The following is a 24156-nucleotide window of genomic DNA, read 5'->3' as shown; positions in this document are numbered from 1 at the left end:
TTTATGAATATATTATAAAGGAAATCTTAGTGCTGAATATTGATTTTATAATGTGCATTTATATAAGATTCATTTATTTAGTTTTGTATAAATGTAATATGATTTAAAGTTGTAGTCAGCACATTTTTATTAAATGGCATAGCCATCTTTATTGAAAATGTATGTATCTTAAATATTTGGGGAAAGACAACTCTCCTCATGAAGTAGTATCTACTCTATGTAAAATAAATGTCAGCCTCTTAGAATTGCTTAAAATGGATATCCAAAATTTGATTGTACAACATAAAAAATCCATACTATCTACAAACATGATTTTGAAGTGATGGACTTTTTAAATTATTCAAGGTGTAAAAGGCAAACAAAACAAAACACACCTGAATATCTTACACAATCAGATATATAATCCAACGTTTGGGAAAGTGAATTTCAATTAAACTTAGAGGAAGATTATTGAGAGTCTGCATTGAGACTTTAAAACCAAATATACCTCAACATGGACAGAAAAACTCAAAGGCAAATTCCTGATGAGCTCATATAAAATGGACACAGGCAGAAAATGGAAACATTCAAAACAATATTTTCAAATAAAATAATGGTATTGGGAATACTAAACCTCAGAATGCTGTGAATTCTGGGGAAAAATAGGTAATTTAACAAAAGAGAACAAATGAATACTTAAGAAATGAGACCAAAGCTTGGGTTAGGATGGGTTAAAATATAGTCTCTGTGTCAGTTCGAATGCATCAGAATTACCTGGCTGACAAGTAAAAATACTGATTACTTTACACAGTAGGTCTAGGATAGGGCTTGAAAGTTTCCATTTCTGACAAGTTCCCAGGTAATATTAACACTTTTCGTCTGGGGACTACACTTTGACAACCACTGGTTTAATGTTAATAGCTGTTAAAGGAAGACAAAACTGCTCCTATTTGGCTTCTCTAATGAGGAGGGCTGTAAAGAATACACCAAAAGTAGTACAAAGGAAACTAAATTGAAGGTAGGTAAATAGGAATTAAATAAATTCAGGCTTCCAGACCCAGACAAATCACACTCCGCCTTGGAACACAGATGTGAACCCTGGCACCATGGCTAGTGATCTTTGAGACATTATGGAAAATGGATGAAGCAAGGGAAAATGTTTTCTCAACTTTCCAGAGGGAAATGGTAAACTTGGGAAATCAACTACTGTGTCTTAGGAATATTTTGTTAGATATTAAACAGAATAGGGTGATTCCTGATAGCCCACACAGGTCCGCTATGGGTTACCTAATAATGACAGTTATTCTGTGGTTTGCTATGACGATACTCAGGAGTGAGACTATGAGATTAATCTCTCAAATTCTTGTGATTATGACAACTCTGTGATCTCAGACTCTGCATAGATGGTTCAAAGTTATAAGTTGAATCTGAAAACTACACTTAGATGGAGCCTGCATGTGGTGGGTGGGAGGTGCCTTACTGAACATAGCAGGGTTCTACACTCGGTCTCATTTCCTTATTGACAGTTTAGATGAAGAATTAGAAGGTATTGTAATCAAACTTGCAATGGACAAACAATTTCAAATGAATAGAATGCTAACCTGAAACTGGTAAGATAATAGCAAATAGAGATAAATGCAAAGGGCAGATTTTTTACATAAACTTAGACTTAGAGCACTCTGATAGCCACTACAAACAGTTTTGGACATTTTAGATGACAATTAGGTGATACTAATATAATATTACAGCTATGTAATCAGATGCAAATGTAGATAGCATTAGTAAAAGTAAAAAGCCAACTGTGATAAATTCTGGATACATATCTATACATTTGGGAACCATAAATTAAAATTATTAACAAATTGGAGGTTACCAGGCACACCATGCCTGCCTGGGAAGATGCTCTGAGGAATGGATATGAAACCATGGTTTGTTTAGCCTGGAGAAAAATGACTTAGATTGGGCTAAATGATACTTGCTCTCAAATATTGGGATATTTTGATGAAGTAGCTATCCACTCTTGTTCTAGAGGCAACAATAAAGCTAACGAATAAAAGGTAAAGTCAGGTATATTTTTGTCCCAATATAAAGGAACATTTCAACAACTGGAGTCATCCAAAAATTAAAATGTGGATTCCTTTAAAACCCTTGAGTTGTCTACTCTTGGGTAGAGTTTAGCCACAGGCAGAGACAACCATCACAGACAGTGTCAATGAGACACCAGTACTATAGGGCAGAATGTGCTGCATGGTTTCTCTTATTCCCTCTAAAAGTAGAACAACAATGGCTATGATACACATACACACAGGGTCATTTCATCCTTAAAACAACACCCACATTTCATAGGTGATGAAACAGACACAGAGAGACTAGATTGGCCTGACAACCAGTAATGGAATGGGAGGGCTTACATCTTCAAGTCGATGCTTTTCTGCTGTCATGTTGCTCCCAATTAACCATTTCTAGTTTCTCTCTCCTTTCTCTCTCATTCCCTTCCCACCCCCATTCTGCTATTACAATACAATATTTCTATTTGAAGAATTTTATTTATGAATAGAACTCTGAATATTCTGTTCTATTCACCACACAAACATGTGATGCACAAATCACAGCATTTTCTTTAAAATAAAAAATCCATGAAAATGATTTCACATCTCTAATGATTATAGTTTCAAAATCCAAATAGTCTTACCTGACCGACAAGCAATGTCTACATCCTTTTCAAAGTCTGTCTGTAACAAAAAATAATGAGGCATAGAATCATCATTTAATAAAGACCTCAAATAACTTCTACTAACCAGATTACCTGAAGTATACAGATACCTGATTAGGCAGTACCAGCTTATTGTTTTGTTCAAAGGAATTTTCTCAAGGAATAATCAAATTGTTTTCAAGAGTATTTCCTAGAGACCAAATGTTGAATAAAATCAATGGAAACATGCCATACAATTTTGAGAAAGTAATACAATACCCATTGTCGTCTTCAAGGACAGAATTTTAAGGCAATTCCTTAAACTATAATAAAAGATTAAAATATTCACTATTATGAATACACTTTGATAAATGTCTTTGTTATTTGTATTTTTAAGCACTCACTTTGTATATATTGTTTGAAGTGTTGTATTTTATAGCACAGCTCTGTCAAACCCGTAATAGTCAAATCAGTCTCTTCCAATCCATTTTTCACTCAAATGTGGCAAAAGACTTTTAGGCTTAGGAATTAAAATTGAAGAGGAAGCAATACTAATCTGGCCTACAAGCTCCTAGAGGTTACTTCCATCTTCATATTTTCCCCAAACTTTTATTTTAAACTAGAGGCCTGGTGCACGAATTCGTGCACAGGTGGGGCCCCCTTGGGGGGAGGGACCATGGGAGGTTGGCTGTGGGAGCCCACTGACCACCAGGGGGCAGCTCCTGAATTGAGCGTCTGCCCCCTGGTGGTCAGTGCACGTCATAGCTACCGGCTGGTCATCTAGTCATCTGATAGTGATGGTCACTTAGGCTTTTATATATATATAGATAATGTAGTTCATTTTTGTAATGGTAAAAATAAATTAGACCATCTTATCTGATATTTTAAATTCAAGATATTAGTATTTTATTTTTAATAAGGAATTATTCCTTCTCAAGCTTTATTTAAATGTTACTAGTATATTTTTGACTATTTTTATGTTGCCTAATAAAAAAGATTAATAAATCAAAGAACTATATGATTTCATTCATATGTGGGATATAAAACAAAAAACAACAAGCTCATAGATACAGACAACATTCTGGTGGGTACCAGAGGGGAATGGGGAGTGAGGAGAGGACGCAGAGGGGGACAAGTATATGGTGATGGAAGAAGACTAGATTTTGGGTGGTGAACACACAACAGAATATACATGTTATATTATAACATTGTACACCTAAAACTTCTATAATGCTATTAACCAATGTTGCCCCAGTAAATGTAATTTATTTATTGTAAAAATATATATTGTAAAATAACTCTTTTGATTTTAATGACATAGTTTAAAAGTTATCTCATTTCTAAAGTATACCAAAGTGGTTATATCTAAAGTACCCTTAATCCCAACAACAGTCAGAGCTCATGTCCAGTAACTAACTGTTACTAGAAGCATGGCTACCCTTTAGTTTAGGGCAGTAGTTCTCATGTGAGGCTGCACATTGGAACCACCAGCGCCTGGGTCCAAACCCAGAGATTCTGACCTCATTGGTCTGGAGTGTGGATTCTAATGGATTCTAATGTGTAACCAAGGCTGCAAGCCACAACTTTAAGACTAGAAGTTCAGGACCATAGTTCTGACCTGAAACAAAGAAGATCCTTTGGACAAATTGTTATCCCTAATTCCGTGCAAGGATGAAAACACTCTCTGTTTCAAAGAAGCCCTACACTCAGTACACTACTGGGTCAGTAACGGATGCTGGACTCCCAAGCTATCCAGACAGAATAGTTATCTAGTATCAGAGTTCTACGTCTGATAATGCACTAAAGCCAAAGTCACTCAAAATGGGACGTTGATGCTATTTTACTAATAAGAATACTGGTATTTGTTTATTTCCTAGAAATCATAGCTCAATCAACAATCAGAGGGGAAAATAAAATCTCACCATGATTTGTGCATGCCCATTAGGAAAAGAACTTGAAGAATCAGCATTGATTGGATCCTGACAGTTTCTCAATCGGCATCTAAATGCATCCTGAACCTGTGGGGAGCAGAAATGACAGACATTAATTTTCTTCTCTCTTAGAAATGACCAGATAATGTCTACATTGGCAATCAACTGAGAAAGCAGTTATCACTATTTTTATGTTACCCAATTTTTTTAATTCCTAATACAAATACTGATGTACCTCCACTTTGCTCTCTGCCAAGGAAATTTACCACTTGCCATAATCTATAGAGGGAAGTGTTGCGAACTCCACAGCTATCAAAATGGCTGTGTCTGGCTCAACACCAGTAATTCTCACCCGAGGGCAGATTTATTTCCACTGTTACAAGCAATATGTGTGGTTTTCAAGGGGGATTTACTATTTGGTATGGCATAATCTATATTATCTCTAAACATTGTGAAAAATAAGATTACTCAATGATCTTCTGACAAATTGATTTGGGATTTTCCTTTTATGTCTCATGTAAGGGATCCTATTGGTGAGACTATTTCTTGTTCCCTTCAAGTACTATATGCCCTGAAACAAAACACAGTAAGACAAAGAGATAACAAAAACAGATCTGTTTCTGGTTATCTTTAGAGGACGGGAGGGGAGCGGGTATTTGGTGAAGCCAAACTTTCATAATATCCATTCATAATTGGATTCTGAGTAAAGAACAAACATATTACAAGGAAATTTGAAGAACATACCTTTCATTAAACACATGAATAAACATGAATAGATGAATAAGAAACACAGGACCCAAATTTATTCTGATCACATGATGCCTCTACATCAGCATGACCTTTCCACTTCCTGTGGCTCATTAGGCTCCTAACAAGCTACTGATAGACATTATCACAAGGAGCTTCTCATCCCAGTCAATGGCAGTCATTTTATTAATGTTTTATTTTCCTTACTTCACATGATTGACATTCCTCTAGTTTATTATTATAATCTGTTTTATTGTATTAAAAAACAAAGCATGGATGCAGTGGCATGTTCCCTATTTTGCTAGAGCACCGCTGTAGAGACTGCCAAGGTAAAACACACAATGATCTTTACTTGTGGAAAGCCCTGATATAAAACATCATGCCACTGTTGTGTTGCGAGATGTGCATAGTGTATGTGTTGGGCAGGAAACATTGGAGCCTGTTGTTTTCAGCTCCTCTCACCTGTATCATAACTCACTGGCAGTCTCTTTCCTAAACTGCAAGATTTCGAAAAGTGACATGGAGTTTAGTCACCCGCATAGAGTCTTAGATAACCAGGTCATCATGAGACCTTTGTCCACTTGTATTTCTCCACCTCAGGCTCTCGTCCTGGCGATGAGACCACGATAGGGTGTATTAAGGGAGTGGGTATGGACTCAGTGCTCTCTGACCTCTTTCTGATCTTTGATTCTAATATTTCTAAATCTGGGATTTCTTAGGGGCGGTTGCCTGATATGAGACATATTAAAATCAAAAATTGGTAATGAGTCTAGCGTTTATCTGATGATTACTGTTTCTCTTATGCAGAAATTTGCATTAGGGAAACTGCTAAGAGAGTATATATGTTTTCAGAAAAAAATCCTAAGAACCAATGTCAAAAAATAGGTCCCTGCTAATTTTTTGTTTGTGCCCTGAGACACTGTTAAAGCAAATATATAAAGGAAGAAAATGTTGCCTTTTAAGAGCTGCTACATGAAGACATTTTTTTTCAGATCTATTTCTGATAACTTGCATATATAAAATATAAAGGTGGCACTTGGTAATATCAGGTGGCATTTGGTAATACCAAACGTTACTTTAACTGATGCTCACTAACCACTCTATTTTCAGACCTTCAAAGTGTAGCTGTCAGAATATTTTTGTCTCACACTGAAATATGCAAAAGCAATTTCTACAAGTTTCTCTCTAAAATCAATTATCTGATAGCTTGAAGGAAATATAAAATTTTAAAAAATCAAATTTTTTCAGAATAAACACTAAATCAGTTCCTAAAACTCCCAAACATGACAATGGATTAAGGGCATTTCTACCCAGGAGAATGATGTCAACTCCATGAATCAGTCAATGTTATTTAGAAGAAATTTAAAACAGAAATGCATAAAAACCCTCTAGTAAATTCAAGGTCACTTAATCCTATATAATAAAAGGCTAATATGCAAATTGACCATTGCTATGATGCGCACTGACCACCAGGCAGTAGATGCTCAACACAGAAGCTGCCCCCTGGTGGTCAGGGCACTCCCACAAGGGGAGCACCGCTCAGCCAGAAGCCCTGAGGTGGGCCCATGACTGGCGAGTGCAGTGGTGGTGGCGGGAGCCTCTCCCACCTCTGTGGTAGCACTAAGGAAGGCTAGGAGCGGGCCTAAGCCATCATTCAGACATCCCCCGAGGACTCCCAGACTGCGAGAGTGCACAGTCCAGGCTGAGGGACTCCCCTCACACCCCCTCGAGTGCACAAATTTCATGTACCGGGCTTCTAGTGGTCATATAAATGCCAACATTTAAGTGTTAGATTTTCTGGCATTTTTAGTGCCTCTATTACTTCTAATTCAGAAATATTTGCAGGGAAAATTCCACTTATTCCAAAGACTCCATTTTATTTTTTTTAATCTTAAAACTACATTCAGGTAATCTAGATGTATTGGCCTTAAATATTTGTCCAACACAGTCAGGGAAGAATGATTAGACTAGGTTTCCCACTGCTATTTCCTTACCACAGAAAGGCCGTTTCAGGCAAGACACCTGGGAAGTGCATCTGCAGCTATTTGGGAGCATTTTGATAATTAATTGACTTTCCTATCAGGTAAACAGAGAGACATCTTCGGTGAGTCAATGTGAGTTGTACTAATGGAGAACAACTGACATTTGTTAAAAAGCAAGTCTACTAGAACCTTTTTTCCAGACAAAAAGAAAGCACAGAAAACAAATAAGCAAAGACAGCGTCTAGATCTGACTTTTCCATCTTAAAATTAAAATCTTCAGGACCAAGACTCATATTTACAATGCTAGACAATAATAGTCTTGATGTCTTCCTTGCCTTGTCACTATCATTAAAGAAAAATAATCATCAAAAGATTCAAATATTTATTATTTAAGCTGCAAGTATCTGTGGAGAGCAAGTCACTTATTTCAGGTAACTATTTTAAAATTTATTTTTAGATATGAAACTCATTATAACTCAAAGTTCTTGCAATAGCATTTTTTTAAAACTTACGTTAGACTAGTAAATACAATTTTTAAATAGACCCGTCTAGAAGAATTATTTAACATAAATCATGGCACATTTAAAATCCAGAGTTCAAAATTTCCCCTCTTTATAAAACTCCGCCCTAGGTCTTTCACCTTAATTGCCAGCCAGGCAGAGGATTAAAAAGTCTCAGGGGAGTAGTAAAGAACAAACGTGTAAGTAGCCTTAAAATATTTAGGGGACTTTAAGGAACTGCTGTTGTGAAATGAAAACAAAACAAAGGCCTGAAACACCCTCAAAAATAAGGTGAGGTGAGAAGAGGAAGCTATCAAAGCTGTCTTGTGCAAGTATCCAACCGGAGCACCACCAAAGTTATCTGGACTGCTTCCTGCTGGGGGCTGTCCTACAAATTCCTGAAAAAGCTACCAACCCCTGTAGAGGAGATGGACTCCTGGATTGGACAGGAGTTCAAAGAGGTTTGCAGGGCGTATCTCGCTCCTCTCTCTCCCCACGGGGTGAGCTATTCGGTTCAGCTCCGCAGCAGCAAGCCCAGGGCTTCTCGGCTGTCCTCGCTCTGAGGCAGCTTGGCAGAGTGTCACTGTGACAGTCGGTGCCAGATTTAGAGGTGGTGGGAAGAGCATGGAGTGCTGTTTGGCAGCCTTGCCGTTTAGAGAAACATCACACGAAAGAGCTGCACGGTTTGAAATGGCTCCATATTTAGCACGGAGTAGCTCAGACCCCAAATCTTCACCTTTTAACAAGACAGTTTTGCCTCCAGTTATTTTGGGGACCATTTTAAGCCAAGGAAAGAAAGAAAGTTACATTCTTGAAATAATTTGAGATTGTTAATGGAGGGAAACCGAGTTTCTTATGTGTTGTGTAATTTCCCCCCTGAATCTAATGTTGACTATTGTTTCTCTGGATTCATATTTGAACCAATGACTTGGTTCTTTGTCATCACATTAAATTTCATTTAGATTGCTATAGATCCATTAGCTATAGATTGAGGGAACAATATGGACTTCAGTCCCAAATTTCAGTCTAATAGAAATATTAGAATCCTTTAACACCTAGAGGATCTTTCACTTAATCTCAAAATTGTAGCTCTTTACTTTTTGTATCACTTTTGGGGGTCAAGGTGACATTTCATATACATGATCTGAAAGATATAACAGCATTTGGGTAGCATGCAAGTGAGAAAAGAGGAAAAGAGATGTTACCCGCCAGACACTACCGCCCTTGCCTTCACAGAAGATATCTCATTTTAGCCTCATGCCATTCACTTCGAGCAAAAAATAAACACTTATTTGATAACCTCTCATTTCTTATATTTATTTCAAACCTTTATTCCAGACATACACAACTTCCCACCATTAGTTTAACAATGTTGCAAGGCAGGACCTAGGGGTCCGAAAGGAAAGGGAGGTGGGATTTGCCCGCCCCTATGGCCAGGTACTCAGAGCAAGCCACGGTTGGATGCTACCTGGCAGACATGCCAGTCTGCCAATCTCTGCCATGAACTCTGTGTCTCAGTTTGTTCACAGATGCCCCTTTACTCATCTGATTATATGCTCTTGTTGAGCTCCTAAATCTCTGTATAGATTTAGAGAAACCAAATGTGCAGATTAAGATGGATCCAAATTTTCACGATACAACATGCTCAAATCAGGAAAACCTAATCTGGAAGGAGAATAAGAATTTATATTCCCCTGCCTAAGACATGTAATGACTATTGCCCAAAGGGAGCTTGGTGATTTCTTGGGAAAGTATACAGGAGCATAAGCATAGCAGTCTTGTGTATGTCAAGTCTGTGTTCCTAATTAAAGACAGTCTTTGTGCTCCCTGCACTCTGTTCTGATAAAATGCAGCTTTATTGTGGTAACTTTAGTCATTCTCCCATTTCCAGATGCACATCCTATTTTATTAAAAATAAAAAAAAAACAAAATCTTTAAACTTGTATTTCTTTTTGACCCTTCAATTCAGCCTGGAAAAGATACAGCTCCTAGCAACTCAGCCCATTCCCTTTAAATCCTTGTCCATACACAGCTTTCTTCTGAGCAAGCTAAAAAGGTTAGGATGAAGGCCATAACCCTCCCACCTCTCACTCTTTAGAATAGATTGAACTTTCTTCATGACATCACTCACAGTGGCCTCTCACCATGGCAACTAAACACCCCAAACACGAAAGCTCTAAAATATCACTTAATCAATACTCAAATGTCATCAGTATTGTCTTTCTCTTAGTGCTGCAGGCAGAGCCACTTAAAAAAAATCACTCTGTGTCCAGAATCATATAAATCTCCTGGTTTATGCCTTCAGGTGGTCCAGGCAGTCCCAGAAAAGAATCAACTATTCACCATAAACTCCATTCTATGGAAACCATATGTCCAATAACCACTCTTCATCTTCCTCTAGTTGAAACTTCAACTTCCTTAATCTTCCAACAACATCCCCAACCACCGCCCCCCCCCACATCCCCTCAGGACCCATTATATTTTGAAGTCTCCTATCAACTATGCCCTCATCTTCAAAGACCCACAGAAAGCCCTGCCCACCCCTCATTAAAGGGTAATCCCTCCCATTGCAGAGTCATCCCTATGTAAATAAATAGTCAGGCTTGGACATTCCTACAGTTTCTCCAACTGAACTACAGTGTTTTGCAATACAACCTCCTTTAAAATTGCTATCTAATTATTTCACCACTACTGGCTTCATTTACTTTTTTTTTTAAATGTTTTATTTGGGGAAAATATTGATTTTAAATAAGACAGGCAAGGATGCTCGTCTGTTTTATAATTCACTTGTCATGTATTTGTAAATTATTTTATTTATCTGTAGGGAAATAAAAGGCTAACTGGGAATTTTGGGGGGAAAAAGGGTAGAGGCAAGTGGGAGAAAGAGAGAAAGAAGGAAGATCTGTTCATGTTTATTTTAAGCATTTGCTACAAGTTGTTTCATGGGTTTGGATGAAGACGGGGGCCTCATCTTGTGCAGCCTGGACCTCTTGCCAGTGCTGAGGGAGGAGCAACAGGAGCTTGGCCCTGCTACTGATGCTACACAACAGCCACAGGATCCCCAAAGACCGATACAACAAAATTATCCACTTAAGCACTTTGCTTTTTCCCTTCCATTTAGGGAAAGGGTTTAATATAGTTTATTTTGTATCACAGTCCTGTTATATCCCCCCTACTCCACGCCCCCCCCCCGCCCCACACACACACATACGCACACACACACACTGAGCTGTAAGATTGTCTTAAAGCCAGGCGCAGCCAGAGACAGGACAGATGAGAAGAATGTGCAGGCACCTAGAAAGTGGTTTCCTAGCAACAGTAACTAGTTCAAAGATTTCCTAACTCTTGTGTAGTTTGCATTTCCATAGCAATGTGGAGAATAGTAAATAGTAAGTGTCCTTATATGCTTAATGCAAATGAACTCTAATCAAGAAATGACTGATCAATAAAGGAAAGCATCTGTATTTGTTCTATTAGATTCTGTCTCATTAGGTAACATAAGAATTAGCCTGAGGTCTAGGCTTCGTTACTGAAAGTAATGTGTTGTGATAAATCAGATGGTTTAATTTTTTAAAAAAATTCTTGTTGCCTCTTTGTTTTCTCTTTGTCAGAGGCATCTACCAAAGCAATTTAAAAGGAGAGGTGCTGCCTTGGCTGGCGTGGCTCAGTTGGTTGGAGCATTCGGTTTCTGGTCAGGGTACAACAGATGGATCTCTCTCTCACATCAATGTTTCTTTTTCCTCTCTCTCCCCCTTCTCCCCTCTCTGAAATCAGTACAGCATACCCTTGGGTGAGGATTAAAAACAAACAAATACATAAAATAAAAGAGAAAGGTGTTCCAGAAGAAGAAACTGTATTTTCAAGTATACAAATTTTATGAAATGTAATTATTAAGATGTCAGCTCTGGAGGTCACACAAGTTTTTATGCAAATACTCAATTTGCTTTTTTAAAAAAGTGGAATATAATTGAGTTCACAGTCCCAGAGTGATTCCTGCCTTCCCTCCTGACTTGAAATAATTTTGGTTATAAAATTGGGCCCACTAAAAGCAAAGGCACTTTTAAAATAAATTAAGCCCCATCCACATGACATCTGAAATGGCACAGTTATAGTATTTCATTTCTTTTCTCCTTCTTAAACTGCAAGGCTATATTCCTCCCCTGTGTACACCCACCTCCTTCACAGGAAGATTGCAAAAGTAAATATGGGTAAAACCTTTTGAATTCTTATTGGAACAACCACTAAAGACTAACAACAACCAAATTATGTTAGTGTGTGTCAAAGCTACATAGAAATGTGCATATATGTTACTCACTCTCCAAGTTGAGAAAATATTTTTTATATTGCTTATACACTTTTAAGGCCATACAAATTATCTTGAATTACTATAAAGAAAAAAATTTTAAAGTAAAAAAAGCAGTAGAGACAGTACTGTATGCCCAGGGTCTTCTATAGGATTATGAGGAACATTAACAGATAGGAGTCATTACTCAATATGTTATAGGAAGGTATGTATTTGGTCCACTTGCTTTGGTGTATTTTGTGAACTGCTTTGTTCACAGGCAACACTGAGGAGGTGGGAAGATGCTTTGATTCTCCTAGGCTGAGGTTAGTGTTAGGGCAGTGTAATCACGGGGGATATGAGATAGACCCATTGCTAGTGTCAGGCCAAATACCTTCAGAAGGTCATAAGATTTCTGTGAACCCAATGAGGTCTTGTCATGATGACGTCCTTGGAACTGACAGAATCTAAAGAGTGAGATCCATTTGGTTTTTCAGTAACTACTTCCTCTGAGGAATTCTGAAAGAGACTTGCCCTATCACTGACATCTACCCTGTGTATTTACAGGAATGTTACAGGACACTTTTAGGGTCAATGTGAGATTATTGGATATGCAATTATTTATTTCATGTTGGAATGAAAGCAAGTTATGACACTCTGCTATTAATTTAGCAGCTATAAAATTATTCAATTTGAACTAATTATTGTAAATGCGACAACGGGGCCAATAACCACATTTTTATTCCCTATTAATATGGAAAAAGTATTTACAGACACCTACTTTAGCAGAAGCATTTTTATATGACTTAATTTAATTATCCTTAAATCATGTTTTCACAGTTATTAGTCCAATTAGCAAGTATAAAAAAGTTGATGAAAATGAATTTTTGTGCCAAATACTTTTCTTCATGTAAGCAGCAAAAATTTGTTAATAAGCCATCAAAATATCTGTCACTTTAAAACCTAATATTTTGATAATAGCCTAAGGCTATCTAGAAAGCTTATTTCTGAAGAAAAAGAGAGACTGACTTAGAGATGGGACACCTTTTTCCTCTTTAACACCTAAAGTATTAATATCTTCTGAAAATTGCACGTAGAAATATCATGTATCTTACTTAAAACCCATATTGTTCATCCTTAATCGTCAAACATGCAAATCATGTGTCTACTCAGAACAATTTTGTTACATAAACATATTAGAGATAATATTAATACAAAGGACCCGTATGTCAGTTATAATTGGAGAACAACAGAGCCCTAAATTATTCAATTTCCTTTTATTTTTTAAAAACTTTAAAAAATATGTTTTCAATGATTTTTTTAGAGAGAGAGGAAGGGAGAGGGAGAGAAAGATAGAAACATGGTGACCTCTTGTTGCATGGGTCAATGCTCAACCACTTACCACACTGGCCAGGCTCAATTTCCTTTTAAATTTTACTTAACTTTGTCCATAAAGAATTTGATACTTGGAAGATTTTTAATGCTGATATTCTAGGTAGAAATTTGTGGTGAGGGAATAGGAAAGCTTGGCAACTGTGAACTAAATCAACTTTTTAAATACCTTCCTTTTGCCATGTGAAGTCACCATTTTTCTGTTTTCATTGTTTTTCATCATATAATGTTCTTAGAATACACATTTGGGTTTATTGCTGACATCTATATCGTACTAAAAGTAGTTCAGATATTGTTCTCCCCATCTGGTAAATGAGGTAAAAGCCTCTGATTATCTTCACACATCACTGTAAAAACTGCATGGTGTACACTCATATACACATGTGCCTTTGGGCGATGTGCACATCATAATAAAATTTTCAAACAAGATAGATAATGCAAAATGACAGCGTAGGCTATTTTCTCAAAATTATTAGCATGGCACTGTGTCATTGTGTGTGTTAGCTGCCACAATCCCCAGAGTAGATGCTACACTGACTCATAAACCTTGTAAATACTGTGTCAATGCTTGCAAGCACTTGGGATATTTTTTGCACTGGTTGGAAAATAATATTTTATCCCTCAACAACTCAAGGCTGAAATCTATCACTGTTCTGGATGGTTTTGGTGCAAGTTAGTGTCTCAACTTTGAAGGACCACTTCTTTCCCTCACAATAACCTCAATCACATCCTGGAGAAATGCTATAATTATTGATCTACAATTCTTGGGAACAATAACTGCCTACAATAACTGCACTTTTTTTTTGTATTTTCTGAGTATAAGCATCCACATCAAAATCATTCATCTTTAGTAACCTTATCCTCAACTTAGTATAGAAACCGAAGAACTGTTCACTAATATTTAACATTTCCATCTAAAAATGAATTAGTTAAGTATGAGGACTGGGGATATGCTGTATATAGATGCACAAGTTAGGGAATGGGTTGAAGAAATATTAATGCATTATGTTTACAAACTATACCTTTTACAAATAGGACACCGTACTCTCATATCCACCAGTTTTTCTAACAGACTTATCTATACCTATGACTCCATCACAGCTTCTCTGGCATCTACCTTCGCTGGTTCTTGGCAGCTCTGGCTGTGTTTCCCTTGCATAGTCACATCTGTTTCAACCCATCATTCTCAGAGTCCAAGGAGCCCTCTTGAACTTTGCATCAAAACTTCACTTTTGGCTTTGACTCCCAAATGATTGTCTTTAGAGAAGACGAGCTTTAATCTGAAGATCAAGATACTAAAATAAAAGATGTTGCCTAGCCAGCGTGGCTCAGTGGTTGAGCGTCGACCTATGAACTGCGAGGTCATGGTTCCATTCCTGGTCAGGGCACATGCCTGGGTTGCGGGTTCAGTCCCCAGTGTGGGGCATGTAGGAGGCAGCTGATTAATGATTCTCTCTCATCACTGATGTTTCCATCTCTCTCTCCCTCTCCCTTCCACTCTGAAATCAATAAAAATATACCTTAAAATAAGTAAATAAATAAAATAAGTTTGTCAACAAGGAAAATACTCTTTTAAGCATCATTTATCTCTCTCACAAGAATTACATTTCTCACCTCTCTCCGAAGAATACAGTGGACCATGACGATCACAAAGCCTTGCAAGGAATCAAATACGGCAAAAAGTATTTGGAACAATATGGAGCGCTTGTCCGTCATGGCCAGAACTGCAGACATCCACGTCAGAGCCAGCAGGGGCAACACCACACAGGAGCTCCAGAGAGACGCCCTGTTGAGACAGAGAAAGCCGCATCACACAGCTGCAGGTCACGTCACAGGCAATAACCAAACCCCCATTCCGCAAAGCATTCTTTTATGTGGCACCAAGGCCATTAACTTGGAAACCACAAAGCAGATAAACATTTGATAGTTTTATTTATTTTTTTATAGACAATCCCACAATAGTTATAAAGGCAGTTGCCAATTATAAATATTTAAGTATGCTCTTAGCACTAATATTAGCAAAGATTTTTTTTTCCATCATAGCATTTTCTCACATGCACTGTAAAAGATTTGTAACAAGAAGATGTAAATGATTGGGACTAACATGGCGTTACTGGCGGTGGTGGCTGACAAAGCTGTTGTTGAAACTACTCCACACTTGGCACATTTGAGCGTCAAACCGCTATGAGGCTCACTCATCTGACTGCAAACAAACAGAACACCCACAAAAAGAACAAAATATTGAATTGTCACCAAAAAATTGTTGCTGCTGTAAGTTAGCTTTTAAATACGATTTCATGCAGAAAAGTATATTTATCAAGAATGAATGTTCTAGGTTGTTTTAAAGGTGCATTTACACTACACATTATTTTTGTAACATTTACCTTTTAATATTTTGGGCCTTTGTTGCATGCGAAGCACATTTCCATCATTTACACCATAAATGGCTCTTGTGTCTACAGACCAAAGTTGCCCAATACATTGAGTTAAACATAAGTATATGTTCGTATAGACATACAGTGGAAACCCTTTATTCAGACCCCTGGTAAACAAGTAAGGACTCCCAGCTTCAAATATTTTCACTGTCATTTGCAAAAGGCACATAATATCAATGAAAAGCTTTTGATATATAAATATGTATCTCAGAAGACCAATATAGGAAGATATTTATTTTAGGTCTTTAATCATGTGTGGAAAGCATAGCCTTTGTCTCAAAATATTTATATTTTGAAATGTCTTATAGCATCAATGTATTGTCTATACTTTAGGATAGAGGGGCTGAATATAGGGGCTGATGAAATTTGATGACATATTAGTTGATCATAAAAAGGGTGATAGCTTTCTGCTCTAATAACACACATTGAACATAATATTAAAAATATTCTTTAAGTTCAAAATACCCTTTCTGAACATTTTGTCATAGGCACCATCTAATAGCATTTGTATGGTCTCTTCTAGTCTAGAAAATTTTGCAGGTAAATTTGGATTCAGATAATTCAAGTTCAATCTACTATGTCACAGAAGAAAGTCACACTACATAGAAAAACTTTATACATATTTTGCTTTAGAAAAGAGTCCTTGAAAAATGACTGGTTTATTAGAACATATTCCTCTCAGGAAAAAACCAAAAAGATATTTCTTGAATCAAAATTCAAAATACCTTGAAATAATTTTCTGTGGTATATATCTCTTATCCATTGCCATGTGGTGTTTATGTCTAAAATATAAGTTTGCCCAGTAGGTTTTTCTTCTTAATAATATTATAGTGGACTTACATTACTATGTGTACAATAAAGGCAGAACAGAGAAAAATCCTAAGAGGCTCATAATTCAGATTGTCTGGTATCTTTTAAAGAAATGCATTCATTTGTGAACAGTGCTTACATGGGATAATAAATCTGAAAGCTATTAAGTAAGTAGATTGATCTTTAGACCCCATGAGAAAAACCAAAGCTTTCAGAATTAGATGTGGGGGTGGGGAATATACTACTAAATCATTCCCTTTACTGATTCAACCCAGAACATCTGTACTAGCCACATCTCTTTAAAGTGTTCAAAATAATAGGTAACCAATAGTCTTTCCACTGTGGTTCATGAATGTCTCAATGGGTATGCCAATATGTTTGAAATTACTCCCAAACGAGTACCTACATCAGTATTCTCCATAGTGGCTGAATATTATATGTATGTAACCAACTCCAAAACTCTAATGGGACCCAGGCATCAGTCTTTTTTTAAATTAAAAATATTTTTTTTCTTAATCCTCACTCACCCCAGGATATGTTTATTGATTTGAAGGAGAGGGAGAAGGAGGGAGGGAGGAAAGGAAGGAGAGAAACATCGATCAGTGAACCTGCAACCTAGGTATTTACCCTAACCGGGAATCAAACCTACAACCTTTTTGGTGTACAGGATGATGCTCCAACTAACTGAGTCACCTGGCCAGGACAGTATCAGCATTTTTTAAAGTTGCACAGATTATTCTGATGAACAAATAAGAATAAAAACCTCACACTTCAGAAGGAAAGCAGGGGAGATTGGGTGGGGGATGGCTGGGGGTAAGAGATCAACCAAAGAACTTGTATGCATGTAAGTATAACCAATGGACACAGACAATGCAGGGGTGAAGATATGGGCTAGGGGGTGGGGGCAGGCTGGGAGAAGACAAAGGGGGGGAAGGGGACATATGTAATACTTTAAACAATAAAGAATTAAAAATAAAATAAAAAAGCAAATTATAAAAAAAGGATAAAAACCACTGCCCTATTTATTTGAGGGTCTTCAATCTTGTTACATCCCACTAGATTAATATTAAAAGGCATGCCTTAGTCATTTATTGTTTTCTTTATCACAGAAGATAGGCTATTTGGTGTTTGTGCTTCAAACATGATCATGGCTATCGTTCTCAACTTTAAGGATGCCATGCCTCTACACTCTGAACTAAGATTGAAAATTTAAGATTACTAAAAATAATTTCAGTAAACAGTATAAGTATTTTAGCCCTGATAAAAAGGGAATTTGAATAAGTATGGTCTTTTCTAAAAATGTATTTTAAGACAAGTATTTGAAATACTCATTTCTCTTTATTTGAGACTGGCTAAAAGGTCTACACACACTTTCCTTAGTCAGAGCTAACCGTTGAAACTATGCTTGACATTAACTGGTTGGACACCTTTAGAACACTATTATTAGATATGAATGGAGATGAAGACAGATAGATTTCCCAGAGAGATCTAATGTTTTTTCCTAGTTTGCATAGCCGCTATGGAGATTAATGTGTTATGAAGAACACATAGTCTAGATGCTAAATTGAGTTGCTGCAATGAAAAATAAAATCTCATTTCTTTGTTATAAGGGAAATTATGCATTTATCAAACAAAAGTGCAGACAATTAAAAGAACAACTGAATTTCCCGTAAGTTCAGGTAAAACCAGTATCTACTCAAGCACCAGAGTCTGAACACAATCATTGCACTGCTCTCTCGGGTTGTTCTGTCTAGTCCAGGGGCATCTTGAAGTCTACAAGTTCTAGTCCCTTATGCAAATTTCTTTACCTTAGAAAAAATTTTTATCTGATTGGTTTATTAAGACTATAAAAAGTTCCCTGGAAGGAAATATGCTTCTGCTCTTTGGAAAAGTCCTATGAGATTTGTATGAGGTCCTGGTACAGTAGTCCCCTTAATTTCAGGTAGGTAAGTAAAGCAGTTTAAAGTACATAGTAGATAAGGAAGTCACACTGCAGCAAAAAAAAAAAAAAAGAAAAAAGAAAAGAAAAGAAAAAAAGAAAAAGAAAAAATGAAGTATTCTGTTTGAGGGGTTCTGAAAAGATACCTGTCATTTTATATTTTATCTTGCTTTCATTATTTCTATTTATTATTTTATATAAGATGTGTTGATATTTGAAATAAATACCCTTGGTAAATATATTTTATGTATTAGAAACATTTAATATAATTTGGATATTATAAAACTTGTAAGCTATTGTATTATTTATTACATAGTCATTCACTCATGTTTTATTTATTTTTACTTTTTTAAAATATATTTTTATTAATTTCAGAGAGGAAGGGAGAGGGAGAGATAGAAACATCAATGATGAGAATCATCAATAGGCTGCCTCCTGTACACCCCCTACTGGGGATTGAGCCCACAATTCAGGCATGTGCCCTTGACCAGAATCAAACCCGGGACCCTTCAGTCTGCAGGCTGATGCTCTATCCACTGAGCAAAACCAGCTAGGACTGTTTTAAAGACTCACTGAACATAAACTATATTCTTGGTGGTTTCTAATAACTGATCATAAAGAGAAGGGGACAAAGAAATAGAAAAAAATGGTAGGAGAAATTGATTCAAAATAAATGCTTAATATATATGTATTTTCAAACAACCCAAAATGGTCAATATTTACAATTAGGAAGATCAATTGTTAAGTTAATCAATTAGCTTCCTGCTCAATGTTTCTTTAGTTAATTCTGATTATTTGTTCTTAATCGAAGTCTTTATTATTGCCCTCAGAGCTTTCTCTGTGAAGTAAAATTAGCTTCAAATACTCCTATGTTCTAAACAGTTCTTTCAATCACACTTTGGAATAGAGAACAACTGTCAATCTATGTATTCTTAAGCTAAAACAGCATTTCATATTACAGATGAAAACAATTTTAAACCTGAAGTCATTAATTTGTTAATTGTTTTTTCTGCTGTGGACAGTAAGTAATATTCTGCTTTTAATACCATTTCTATTTCTCCAGCAGTGGCCTTTGCACCAGAAAAACACTGCTTGACTCAGTTTTATCAGGGAAACAGATGTAACTTCTTATCATATGTTTTGAGATGGAAATTTTAAGGTTAATATATAGATCGAAATGGCTAATTTCTAAGTTTGTGATGTGACAATGTTGTCATTTCTCCTAAACCTATGTTATCCCTTACAAAGAGCTATGTGAATCAAACCAGATATTGCATATAAAGTAATTAAATGAGGAAAATACTGACTGAAATTTAATATATTCTTACCATTATACTCATCCTAATGATCTCATCTTTTTCTTTTGTTTGTTTGGTTTATTATTTTATTTTTTCCATCACTATTTATCCCTGTATGTCCTCTTCCACCTTTATCTCTTTTTCTGGCCTCAATATCATGAATGGTGGAATCATGGAAGTGTGACTGATATAACTCAGATTTTTGAAAACAACCTGTCCAGCTTGGCGTCCTCATGTCATTTGTCATAGCAATAGCTACCATTTGTTGAGAGAGAGCTTCCTATTTGCTAGATACTCTAATGAATGCTTTATACACATTATATTCATATGCTCTATTATGAGGCAAGAGCCACTTTATAGATGAGAAGACTGTGGCAGAAAGAGTAGTAAGTAACATGCCCAAAGACACACAACTAGTAGATTGCAGAGCTAGAGCTAGGTACTGAACATGGTTGTTGTTTTTTTTACTTCAAAGCTTTATCCTAATCACTAACTTCCCTACCCCCACAATTAAAAAAAAAATTATACAAGTTTATACCAGTAGTGGCAGAACTGAGTTCCTATACCCAGTATTCAGTATGATTGATTTGTTCTTACATCATTAATCTAGACAGAAATAACTGGAGATGCAATTGCTCCAATTCCAACCATATGTGACAGACTAACAAGAGTAATAATGTGAAAGCTCCAAGTTCAAATAGTATAGAAAGCTCAGTGTCTGTACAAGTTCAAGTCTGCCTATTTAAAGATGCCATGGAGACTCGTCTGAAGTGAACAAAACGTCTCTAAGAGGGAAGTGATTCCCCCTCAGAAAGGAATCTCTAATGGTGTTTTTATTACACCACTGCAGTTCTGATATCAAATTTTTATACTGAAAACCATTAAACCTATTCTTTTACTAGAGGGAAAATGCCTGAACTGTCTTATAAATCATTACATAGATTGTAAAAACACAAAGGACCTAAAATTCTCACCAGTTGTTCATCAAATACTATGACTATTAAATAATATCATGAATTATTAAAGAAATCAGAACAATTGTAGGGTAAATTTTGAATAAAGGTATAAACAGCAAAGAGAAAGCTATAAACTATAAAAGATACAAAAGGAAATTTAGAGTCATTCATACTTCATTTAGGCTTTTACAAATTTTTATGATGCATTTATACTATAACCTTAAAAAGCTTCTATCAATCTGTTTATAAAATGTCATTGTTATTAGATATGGTGATATTACAATAACAATAAAATGCTTTTCTAAATTTTATAAATGGTTAAAATGTGCAAGTGAAAATTACAAGTCTCTTTCCAGGAAGTTATCATCAAAATGTCATATAGAATGAGAATGTTTCATAAATGGTTATTTCAAAAAATTTTCTGATATATATAATTAATCAAAGAAAATGCACTATTTCACCCTGCTAAGGTTTGCTTGTCCCAATTGCATTGTGTCTCATACTGACATTATGTTCAGTCTACCCTCCTGTCCCTTGTGACCAAAACCAGGTGGCTTGTCCTCACGTAAGGACAAGTATTTTAAGTCTAGATAATCTTCTTATCTTACACACAGGCTATGTACACAAACCCAGATTTCCTTAATGGTCTTTTTAATTTTTAGATTTTGGCTACATTACTTAAGAACAGCACATTGGAAACTTGCATGGCAGGATCTACCAAGACAGATTTGTTCATCAAGAACAAAATTCAAGGCACAGTCAAATGCAGTTGATGATCTGGAATCGGGGTATGGGATTCACTGGTAAAGAACCTTCAAAATCCACCAATTGCAGCTTACCCGGCTCTGTGTTTGAGCTTTTTATCTAGGATCCCATCTCTGGAAACAAGTTTATTAAATACCAAAATGCCAATCACCATGTTGACCTGTCAAACAGAAACAAAGGTTGACCTTTCAATGATAATGAAGGGAATCGGGTCCCTGTTTCTCCTGAAAACCCTCCTTTAACGACTCACACTAGGAAGCCCTTCTCCAATATGCATAAGTGTATAAAGGAATATGGAACAATATAACAGTGGTGTGTTACTCTCAAGTTTTAAAGTACAGTAGGTACATTTTATTTCCCTGTTTTGTAGTTAACACTGAGTACATGAACATTCAATTGCCTAACTTTTCATTGGTGCCATACTATGCCAACCTGGCATTCTTCTTTCTGAGTCACCCCTGAATAAAGTCAATTGGCTAAATGAGTTTTACCCTATGCCTGAGAGTCAAAAGATTTCGAGTCTCACAGTGTGAGGCTGCCAAAGGTGCTAAGGACTTGTCATTGCCCCCAGCAGGGAGAACAGAATGCCTAATTTCCTACTTCTCCTGTGGGGTGGGCAGCATTTTGGTGCACAGTGCTTTTCAAGACAAAGGAGGAAGCCTGTTCAACTCACCAGGATCCTTTAAAAGATGGATGCTAATACCACTTCCCATAATGTGCCTTATTCAACACTTCTCAGCATTTCTAAGACTCTGACTCTCACTTAAAGGGATTTAAATACAGGTGAAATGAAATCACACACACGTTTCTCTCTTAAGCAAAATAGTAAAAAGCTGCTGAGACAGCTGTGGTCTATTTGTAGCCGCTCCTCAGGAGGCACACCCAAGCTTCTCTAACCTACTCCCTTCCTGATCAAGGAATCCAGCCCCGCTCTGAAACCAAGATAATCAAGGAAAAACACTTCCTCTTTTTGCCTTCCTACCCCTTACTCTCCACCATCAACAGAATTTTGGTGCAAATAGGTGAAGACTATATTGAAACTAGTTTTTCACAAGCGGGATGACTAGTTAAGAAAAAAAACACACAGAAATTCTACTTCCTTCAATACACTTTGGCCAAATGAAATATAAAGTTGAAATCTGTTCAACTGCTGGTGTAGGAAAGATCCAAAGCACCTGTTAGGAAGGACTTAGGAAGTGTCACTCTCATAACTTCCTGACAAGATACCATTTAATCAAGGGTCTGATCTTCTCATTATCTGAACTAAGAGAAAAAGTGTATTTCATGGATTCTATTAATTTCCAATTTAATCATGGGGAGATTCATCACCACCCCAAAACCCACAATTTGGTCTTTCCCTTTGTTTCTTCATTTTAAGGTCATGCATATATTAACCTAGTAATTTAGGGATATAATTCCAGTGATTAAATAAAAATTCAATGCATCAGACAAAAATGTATCTAACAGTTTCAGTTCCCTATGCTCTTCTTTAACACCCATGCCTAGATTTTGTTTCTCTTGTGAAATATTAATAGTTTCTGCTAATAGTTTCTGTTATAGCTTAGTGGAGAGCAAACTTTAAAGGAAGAAAAAGTCACATAGAGTTATTAAGAAAGATGTTGCTAGCTTCCAATTTATTGAATGAGTTGTTCAATAAACCAAAGGGATCTAACTGCATAGCATATGAACCTTTGTATTTAATTCAGACCATTTCTTTACTCTCTTAGATTTTCCAAAGACTTATTGGACAAGAAAGATTTGTAATCAATAAATTCAGAGAGAGAGAAAGGCAAATTGGTAGGAATTTTTCATGTTCCTATAATTAAACACGTATAGGAATTATTTTGTAATTCCAAAGAGAAAAATTTTAAATCCTCATGCACAATATATGGCAGGGGTTCTCAAGTAGGGGTGGTTTTTACCCCCAGAAATATTGGGAAATGTCTGGTTGAAATGAATATTTCTGATTGTTCAACTGGGGGTCGGTACTATTGGTATCTAGTAGGTAGAGGCCAGGGAGGCTGCTGAACATCCTAAAACACACAGGACAGCCCCACAACAAAGAAATAGCTGATCTGAAATGTCTGCAGACTAAGATTTGGAAACTCTGGTACAGGAATATATATATATTCTCATTGATATTTGATAGCAGCAGCAGTTATGAAGATTAAGAGATCTTAATAACTAGGTAGATCAAACAGAATAGTATAAAGGTGAAAAGATCATAGATGAAATTCTATACATTAAAGAAGACTTTGTTAAAACTTACTCAAACACTTCACAAATTAGAAATTACTGTGAGAGAAATCCCACACTCCCACATTTTATATTCTTCAGTCTTCAAGATAAGAATATTTTAAAGTAATAAAGGACTGAATGGCAGTTGATATTCAAATTTCAATAACAATTCATTGAACTTTAAAATTCAATGAATTTTAGTCTTTCTTG

At 36.3% G+C, this 24156-nt stretch overlaps 1 protein-coding gene across 2 annotated transcripts in view; it reads right to left on the bottom strand.

Annotated features, from left to right (window-relative positions):
* Positions 1-24156, bottom strand: part of ADGRB3 (adhesion G protein-coupled receptor B3) — a 677464-nt gene that overhangs the window by 28883 nt on the left and 624425 nt on the right. For both annotated transcript variants that reach the window (XM_006089322.2, XM_006089323.3), the window contains 5 exons: positions 21783-21868; positions 15610-15708; positions 15120-15291; positions 4594-4689; positions 2672-2711 (listed from right to left, as the gene is read on the bottom strand). In XM_006089322.2, the coding sequence (XP_006089384.1) occupies positions 2672-2711; positions 4594-4689; positions 15120-15291; positions 15610-15708; positions 21783-21868 (493 nt within the window). The remainder of the gene's footprint in view (positions 1-2671; positions 2712-4593; positions 4690-15119; positions 15292-15609; positions 15709-21782; positions 21869-24156) is intronic.

Source organism: Myotis lucifugus, unplaced genomic scaffold, assembly GCF_000147115.1.
Source record: "Myotis lucifugus unplaced genomic scaffold, Myoluc2.0 scaffold_59, whole genome shotgun sequence".
In the NCBI taxonomy this organism is placed as follows: domain Eukaryota; kingdom Metazoa; phylum Chordata; class Mammalia; order Chiroptera; family Vespertilionidae; genus Myotis; species Myotis lucifugus.
This window is presented reverse-complemented; position numbering and strand designations above follow the sequence as displayed.